We start from the raw sequence: 9549 nt of genomic DNA, 5'->3' as shown, positions 1-9549 counted from the left end.
ATGTGTATATATATATATATATATACACACAAAATAAATATACATGCATGCAAACAAACATATATAACGTTTTAAAACCTTTATTGCAAGTACAAAGCAGTGTGAGACAAGCAGTCCTGAGGCTTTTTCAGTTATTTCCGCTTAGATGCAGTTCTGACACAGAGCCAGCAGATGTCGCTCTTCTGGTTGTTTCAAATGCTTCGAAGCAGTGTGTCATTCTTGAAGCAGTTGTGTCAAAGTGGTTCATTGCTTCATGAAGCTTCGATTTCACCACCACTAAAGATTACTAAATGCAAAAAACCAAAAGCCAGAACTGAGGAAAAACGCAGTACTGACTCCAGATACTGTCACAGTCCAGTTCTGAGTGAAGAGTGGTAGAGTGGTGTCAGCTTATATGGAGGAGATGAACTGGTTGATTAAACCGCTCCCACCTGCTTGTCAGAGCTCACACTGATTGGGGATGTGAATCACCTGCTGCCAGCCTCTGTGCCCAAGAACACCTAATTAGTAGGAAAACCAAAACACATGGGGGAGGGGGAGAGAACTGTGGTTACCTGGCACCCGCAGCTGCGGGCGTAACACATATACATAGTAAGTTATTTTAAAAAATTATAAAAGTTAAAACGTTTACACAGCATATACATCATAAGTTAAAATATTAATGTGAATTGAAAAGCCTGATTGCAGCTGGTAGGAAGGACTTCCTGCTGTGCTCAGACTTGCTGAGAGGGGATGAGTCTGTGGCTGAAGGTGCTCTGCTGAAACACCTTCAGATTGTGTAGTGGGTGAGAAGCATTGCTCATAATAGAGTTCAGTTTCCTGAGCATTCTCACCCCAGCCACCTGTTGGACTGATTCCAGCTCAAAACCAGTTGTGGAGCTTGCCTTCTTAATCAGCTTATTCAGCCTGTTTCTGTCCCTGGAGCGAGCCCCCTCACCCCTATACACAACCCCAAAGAATAAAACACTGGCCACCACAGTCTGGTAAATGGAAATGGAATGGAAATGTACATAGAAGAGGCCTGCTGATGTTAAAAGACCTTAGCCTTCGCAGGAAATAAAGTCTGCTTTGGCCTCTCTTGTACAATGCCTCCATGTGTCTGGACAGCTTCAGCTTGCTGTCCAGCTGCAATTCCCGGGTACCTATAGGTGGAGACACCCTCCACCTCTGCGCCAAGAATGGTGACTGGGGCCTGTGAGGACTTCATCCTACTGATGTCAATCACCATTTCCTTGGTTTTAGAGGTGTTCAGTATAAGGTGGTTGAGGTTGCACCAGTCAATAAAGTCCATGATCATGTCTCTGTACTCCTCCTCATGTCCTCCTCAGAAACAGCTGACAACTGCAGAGTCGTCAGAATATTTCTGAAGAGAGCAGTTGTTTGAGTTATACTGGAAGTTAGACGTATATAATGTGCAGAGGGAAGGGGACAGGACAGTTCCTTGTGGGGCCCCTGTGTTGCTGAGGATTTTGTTGGACACACGTTTCTGCAGACAAACATACTGTGGTCTGCATGGCTGGATAGTCCATGATCCAGGAGACCAGTGGTGACTCCACCTGCATCATCCTCATCTTCTCACCAAGCAGCGCTGGCTTGTTAGTGTTGAAGGCACTTGAAAAATCAAAAAAATCCTCACAGTTGCATCTACAGCATCCAGATGTCCATAGGCCCTCTGTAGCATGTAGATGAGGATGTCATCCACACCAACGCTGGGCTGATATGCCCCCTGCAGGGGGTCTGTCTACGTCCTCACCCTTGGTCTTAGATGGGAAAAGACCAGTCTCTCAAGTGTCTTCATGATGTGAGAAGTGAGGGCTACAGGTCTGTAGTCACAGGAGTCAGTAGGATATCTCCTCTTGGGGACAGGGACTATGCAGGATGTTTTCCACAGTGTGAGGATCTTCTACAGATTCAGACTGAGGTTGAACTGGTATGTGAGAATGTCACACAGCTGAATGGAGCAGGTCTTCAGTAGTCTGGGGCTGATACCATCAGGACCAGCTGCTTTGCCCTGTTTCAGCCTGCCCAGTTCCCTTTTCATCTGAAATAGCTGGATTGTTAAGGATGAGATGGTGGACGAGCTGGGGGAAGGGAAGTGAGACTGAGTCAGAGAGGGAGGAATGAGGGGAGGTGAGACTGAGCTGAAGGAGGACACCAGAGCTGGTGGTTTTAAATGGTCTCTGTGGCCCCGCTGTACACTATATAAGACTTATCAGCTGACACCCAGCAGTAACTGGTGGATATGTGCCACAGCCTTCAAGAACACTTCCTCTTCCCTGTTGCAGCCGTGATGGAAGTTCATAGCAAGTTCATTTGGTTTCTTGGCAGCAGCTTGAGCTTCAGAGCACAACACAGGCTGACACCATGGGATAAGGGCAGAATGTCCTCCCTCACAGCACAACTGCCCCGCAAATTTAAAGTCCTTTCCAGGCTTTTCTGTCTCGAGGCGATGTTTTAGATGCCTGTCCTCACAGAGCTCGCTGCACTGCAAGCAGCATCTGCTTGTTCTCATATGAGTCATAGTACAAATCAGCCACCGCACAGCCTTGTATGTGCACAATGAGGCCGGCCACAAGTAACAAACAGGCATGCGTCACGAACACATCACTATCCAAGATCTGCTTGTGTTAGAGCTTGTTCAGCTGCAGGGATGATTTTAATGCTTTAACATTAATATTTATGGTCTTTTCCAAAACTAAACAATTCATAATCATTAGAGTCAGTTTCAGAAAAACAAAGAATTATGTGAGTCATTCAGAGGAAACAAGGTGGAAGCAAAAATCCTCACAGACCAAAAATGCTGGAAATGTTCCGAGTAAACTCAAATTTCATTCCGTTATCTTTCTGCTGATGTGTTTGCCATCCAGCTCGGCTTAGCTTTTGTTTGCGTTTGATATTCTGCTTTGATTTTGATTTTAGAAGTGAGCTCCGGGGAGCCAGTTATTTCACCTGCACAAAGTTGGTCCAGGGTGTCAGGGTTTCTCTTGTGTTCATCAGCATTTCATCGACATGTCTAATGGATTCCTTTCAGTCTTTTATCTCTGTATGAATATAGAAGAAATACTCATTGCTGAAAGATCCTTATCAGGGGCAGTTTTCACGCTGATATGTAGCATGAAACCAGCAGCACTGTGAAAGAATTGGACAGAATATTGATCATTTTTTTTCTGCTTTTCAGAGTGCTGCTGCTGTGACTTCAGTTCAATAATGCAGGAATTTGTCCATGTTGACGTATGAAATGAGCAACACAAAGACACAAAGGATTCACTTGTGTCTTGTGAGATAAGTCTGATTCCACTCCAACACAATGTCTGCTAGAGTGTGCTTTCTTTCCATTATTTGTGTTAAGTTTTCTCAGCTGCTGTCTTCGGCCGGGTGTGTTTGTGTGCCTCTCATTGGGACAGTGTCCCTGCTGACGTTCCCATCCTGCCTCCCTCTGAGGCTCAGTGAAAGTACCAGCCTAATACTAATGAGATCCTCTTTTATTCTCCCTGCAGCCCATGGGACCCTCCCTCACACCAGGAACTTCCTCCTCTAGAGAGTGTGTCATTCTCACATATAAGATCTGGGGAAGCATGACTCTTGACTGTGTGGCAGTTGTGTGCATATGTGAGTGTATTATTGGAAAAGTCAAAGAGAAAAAACTCAGGTGTCCTTCTGGACTGTCCAGCTGAAATGTGATAAAGAAGTTTCATTTCCTCTGCTTGTGTTGTCACTGTTGGGTTTTCATTACAGAACACAATCCGTCCCGCTGCTTGAGAGTAATGAGCACATATTCGACATCTGGACAGGGTCAGTCACCCTGTGGCGTCATCCAGAGAGGACTGTGGTCTCACATCTCCCCCTGCTGGCCTGCTGTTATCACTGTGCCTCAGTTTTCTCTAATTCTGCAGATGCACTGGTGTGGTGAGCATAATTCAAAAGCATTCGCCTAGTTTTTAATGATTCATTTTACACGATATTCACAGTGAAAGGATGCTTTTCAAACGCTCTAAACAAGTGTAGATAGCAGGCCAGAGTTTTCTGCTCACAGTGAAGAGAATTCAGTTTCTAATGTTGTGGCAGATTCAAAAATATGAAGAGGAAAAAAAAAACCTTCATAACCTGTATGAAGCCACATGCAAAGGGCATGAAGCAGCTGTGATGGAGGGTTGTGTGAACATCAGATAACTAGTCTTTTTAAATGTCTGCTAGAGTGTGCTGTCATGTTTGTATTTCTATTCCTGTGATCATCATGTATCATCATGTTTGTACTTCTATCATCGTGAGGACCCTCATCAACACAATGTATTCTAACATTGAACTGACGGCAGGCTCGCTTAAAAAAAAAGAGAGAGATATATTTTGGATCAACCTAAATAAAATGCCTTAGTTTGAGAGATGCAATTGAGATAAGTTTTTTGAATTAAGTGAGTAAGTGATATTAAGTCCGCAGGTTTAAATAGATAAATCATTTTAATGTTCTCAAATGAACACTATTGCAACTTCATTTGAAGGAAAATTTTTTATTTATTTTTATTTATTTAGCGTTTATTTAACCAGGTTAGTCCCACTGAGATCAGAGATCTCCTTTACAAGGGAGGCCTGGCCAAGAGGGCAGCAGCATAGTCACATTGAAAACAATAACAGATAAAATTAACATTAAACGAAAGTCAACTTAAAGATTCCAATTTTCACACTTTAGCTATTTACTTTACCCAAATGTAAAATATAAAATTTGATTTTGTCATTGGGCTTAACATTCATTTCCTTACTTTGTCATCCTACTTCAAGAAAACAAAGGTTGAGCTGCTGCAGATAATTGTGAAGAAATGTGGACATGAGACACACCATGCTAACTGAGCAGTAAACCTAATCTTTACGCTTTCTCCAAAATTAAAATATGAGTTCAGGACAAAGTGTAATTTCAAGTTGACGGAATCCACAAACGTAAGGTGTCTTCATCAAAGCAGGAAAATATGAGATTCATTTGGAGAAGTACTTTACCTCAACTACAACTCAAATGCATTTTTTATAGTATTTTTTTGGCATCTAACCTTTCAGCATTAGTCTGAGCGGAAATCTTAAATCTAATCTGTGATGGGATGCTTTAGCCAATCACAGGGCTGTTTATCCAGTGCAGGTGAGAGAGAGCAACTGCTCTCAGTTGCTCAGGTAGATCTGTTCAGATCTACCTTAAATTTACACATTTACACATGAAATGACTTTCTGAGATATATACATACACATGGGAAAAGTGTATTAAAATATATATTTTTTTGGATGATTCCTTTTATTTGGTGGATCTGTTAACAACTCAGACATCTAAAGTCTGAACCTAGCTACACAGTGATTTAGTGAGAAACCAAAAGGCTGAAGTGCTGATTTGATGTTTATCTATGTGTTGTATTATAAAGCTTGTTACATTATTTAATGTGCAAAATCTTCATCATAAAAGTAACCAAGGTTATTCAATAATTGTTGTGCTATAGAAAGTAGATTTTCCTCATGAATGTAGTGGAGTAGACTTACAATAGAAATACTCATGTATAAGCATGACAAAATTGTACTTAAGAACAGTATTTGAGTAAATTTTCCATCACTGTCTAACACTGAAAAAACTCTACCGTACCTGTTTGTAAAGAGATAAATGTTTTTATTTCTTTGGGTTTTGATTTAGTAGTACCACTAAAAAGACATTATAACAAATATTTCTTCTTAAGACAGTAGTGCTTAAAAGGATGTTGAGACAGAAAAAAATACTTCGTATATAAAAATATACATAAAAAGACACAACTTCTGAATAAATAACAAGATAAATAATCTTTATTTCCACGTCTTTGTCATTTATAAAATTATGTGTCCACAATTAATATTAACAAGGCAACACAGAGAATCCTTTTAATTTCTCAGAGGTGGAACTCAGGCTCTAGAGACTGTTCATTTGTAGACAGAGAAAAGGAAGCGTTGGTCAAATGTTACAGACCCTGAAGGCTCCTTCCCTGTAGTAAGGGAGTTAATTGTTTTAAGGATTGGGGAGGACTGTGAGTACCATGCTGAAGAGCTGTGCAACTTCCCAAATGCCAGACCCAAAAGGATTGTCAGGAGTCTCTAGAGCCTGCATCCCACCAAGCCCTTCAATATACAGTCATAAAACTTCATAACCCAGGATTCATCACTGCATATCACTCAGTGTAAACCAGACACAGTTCTTCAAAATTCTTGAACGTTCTCACACCAGATAGCTATCGCTGAAACGATCCGTGTCATCGCCATTAACTAGCATAAGCATTATTCTTGTCTATCTTATACATGAAAACGTCATATTCTTTTCCCTACATTAAAAGACACAAAACCCCAGCAACTGTAAAAACCAAATGGGAACAATGAAGAAACAACCTTTCTATTCTACAAAACAAACAAACAAAAACAGAGGAGATCCTTAGATACCATGTGCTCAAAAGAAAAGATAAAAAATGCTTTCTCACAAGTCTGTCTGTTGGCAAGTAGATTTCATTGATGCAAGTTATCAAAAATTAAATATTATATACTGTATAGGTTATTATTACAGTAACAAGGTTCCATGCGATCATATTCTTGTCATCTGTACAGAGTTAAGGATTCAGTAGTAAATTACAAGGCTATACAGACCCATAATGCCTGGAGGCCAGAGGGCCAGCATTGTTACAGAGCCATGGAGACCTGGGACAAGGACAAGAGGTCTGCTGGCCTGAACAGAGGTGCCATATTCTCATGGTGGTGACAAAACTTACTGAAGAAATCGCTGAAAATAAAGGCTCTTTTATGTCAAGTATCATCAAAATCATCATTATTTACTCCAACGTCTAGTCTAATATTAAAGGAAGAGTTCACCCTCAAATCAAAATGTTAACATATCTGGTAATGAACTTTATAGTGTACTTTTCCTCACTTTGTTTCATCTACTTTTACTTATTAAGCAGATTTTCTAATGTTCCAAGAATGACTTCAGAGTATTTGAAAGTGGAGGCATCTACACTCCATGATCTCATGCCACAGAAGCCGATTATCCCCTGGAGTAGGACTAAAACATCACCAAGCAGCAGCAAAATAGGTGAGTACAAATGCATACAGAACAGTAAGCAACAGCAGATTGGTCGCTACTGTGTTAAAGGATGGATTTTCCTTCAGATTCTAAACATGCTCCAAGTGAAAATGAGTCCTGCTTGTTGAAATCAGATCAGATATCCAGAAAAGGGAGGGAAAAGAATAAAGATCTGCACACTGTGTCAGTAATTCAAGTTTCAAATTTCATTTGAACAGTTGCCTTGAAGTCAGGCTGCAACTAACGGTTATTGTTGTTGTCAGAAAACAGTATGATTATGTTCTCCTTGTCCAAAAAATGATCAGAAAACTGCAAAAAATCATATTATCATAAAGCAAAGGCTGCAGCCATTACATGTCGTATTTAGTTTGAATATCTCCGACTACAACAGACACAGTGTGCAGATACCTGGTTGTGACCTATATTTATCAATGTGCACACTCGTCTACAATACAATATGTGGACGCAACAAGAGACCAAAAACACCTCTGACCCAGTCCACAGAGCACCAGGGCCCTACACTAAACCATACTTGAGATTTAAAAAGACACAATCCAAACCCAGTGGGTTCATTCAGTCAAATACATTATTATTTAGTAATTAAAAAACAACAGCCATGTGAATCGCTAAAGCACTGAGAGAGCAGGAGGAGCAGAGGGAGCAGTGCACAAAGCACAACAACAAAAAAGGGAGTTTCCTATTAACCATGTCTCGGACCAAGTTGACATTCATATGATCAGTATGAGTCACTGTTGGGGTATGTATGAGTGAAATAGGTGTTGTTGGGTACAGAGCTCATTAAAGGTTTACAGAAACACATTCATTTGGACCACATCTTCAATGTGGAGGTGCAGTGGGCTGTATAAGGCATGGATGTTTCATGTGCTTAATATATAAATGATTCATGATCAAAGTGAGACAATCAAGCCATTTACTTCCTTAACTTACTTTAACTACATCATCTGTGCAATTCAAAGACCGAAAAGCCTATCACGTCAAAATCGACTAATTTATTCAAGTAAGGCTATATGCACAGACATTTTAGCGCTGGTTCAGGGTCAGAAACAACTGAATGAATCTAAGGAAGAAAAACAGCACAATGCTCCAAGACGTTGTGTCACTGAGCATCATGTTATTGTTCAGATCTACCTTAAATTTACACATGAAATGATTTTCTGAGATCTTTCAAAGTTAAACCTCCAGTGCCAGCACAGCAGATGGACATTACATTGAGGCTAAACAAGGCCAGCTAGATGGGCTGGCTGACAACTACTCTACTGATATGCTGGTTTGGTTGCTGTTTGACATTTTTCTTTCTGTTTTTTAAATTTTACTTCTGCCAAGTGTGTCAGCTGACCTCAGCTCCTCGAATTAAGAGCCGAAGGAAGCGGCTAAGCAGCGTAAAGCTATTCACACCTTCAGGCGGAGCAACATCTCCACACCCCAAACTCAAGAGCCCGACAGCGTCACGGTCCCCAGGCCCACAGCTGCCTCCTCAAACAGAGAGCAAGAAAGAGAGACGGAGAGAAGGAGGAAGGCAGAAGAAGAGTAATTCTGCATAAAACAACAGGAGTTTGTGGTGAAAGTGAAGACAAAGAGCGATGAAGGAGCAACGCTGTAACAAACTGTCCAGAGATACATATATTGTGCTGTGCTGACAAGGCTGGGATTCACTGCCAGTAGTGTGGGCGGCACATGCCTGGGCAGCACCTTGAGATAATGCTTTTGTGGACACACACGGATACGGTGGCTCTCCCACACTCACGCTGCCTCCAGGGCTGGCTGTTTTCACCTTCCACATTCTTGCTGATGCTCATCTTTCATCAGTGTGTCCACCATTCTCTTCTCCATGACAGGCTTCATCTCTCAGTCTCTCTTTCGGTCTCTGTGCTGACTTAAAACCCTCCCCCCACCCAGTATTATCAATGTCCCCTGTCCTCCCTCTCCTTCCCTCCCCAAAGTCCAGTTGCACACCACTACGTTTGTACTGTACAAAAAAAATTCAATAAGCAAAAATCTTTAAAAAGCAGAGCCATGGGCAGTTTTCTTTTTTTCTGCAGTTGTTTCTCGCTCTCGCAAGTATTAAGACATGTTTGCCAGGTTTCTCTCAGACCCACACACTCAGAGCTCATCTACTCACACACTTGCACAAAGCCATGCTCGCAAGAACACACTCTTTCTTCCACACTCATTCTCATGCAAGGCCTGCTCATTTCTAGTGGTGGTTGGTCGGACATGCAGGAGTGGGGACTGAGGGCAGAGGAGAGAAAGGTTCCTAGGTCATAAAGGGAAGAGGGTAGCTGTGTGTGTCTACTGTGTGAGTTTGTTGAGGGAGAGGTCTTAGTTCAGCTGCCATCTCCTGCAATATTTCTTCTCCTCATCACCTACCGGGGATAAAGAAAAACATGCATCAGTTTGAAGCCATAGTAACTAGTATGATTAGTCTATAGATGTCAGGTTCTACTGGAGAGAGAAGAAGGCACAAA

The 9549-nt window shown here is 41.5% G+C and overlaps 1 protein-coding gene across 2 annotated transcripts in view; it reads right to left on the bottom strand.

Annotated features, from left to right (window-relative positions):
• Positions 1–5783: 5783 nt before the first annotated feature.
• Positions 5784–9549, bottom strand: part of atp2a3 (ATPase sarcoplasmic/endoplasmic reticulum Ca2+ transporting 3) — a 56306-nt gene continuing 52540 nt past the window's right edge. For both annotated transcript variants that reach the window (XM_035945737.2, XM_023264811.3), the window contains one exon: positions 5784–9447. Coding sequence is in view for 1 of the 2 variants with exons in the window: in XM_023264811.3 (XP_023120579.2) it covers positions 9404–9447 (44 nt within the window). In the remaining variant the exon portion in view is untranslated. The remainder of the gene's footprint in view (positions 9448–9549) is intronic.

This window comes from Amphiprion ocellaris, chromosome 14 (genome assembly GCF_022539595.1).
Source record: "Amphiprion ocellaris isolate individual 3 ecotype Okinawa chromosome 14, ASM2253959v1, whole genome shotgun sequence".
Taxonomy (NCBI): domain Eukaryota; kingdom Metazoa; phylum Chordata; class Actinopteri; family Pomacentridae; genus Amphiprion; species Amphiprion ocellaris.
This window is presented reverse-complemented; position numbering and strand designations above follow the sequence as displayed.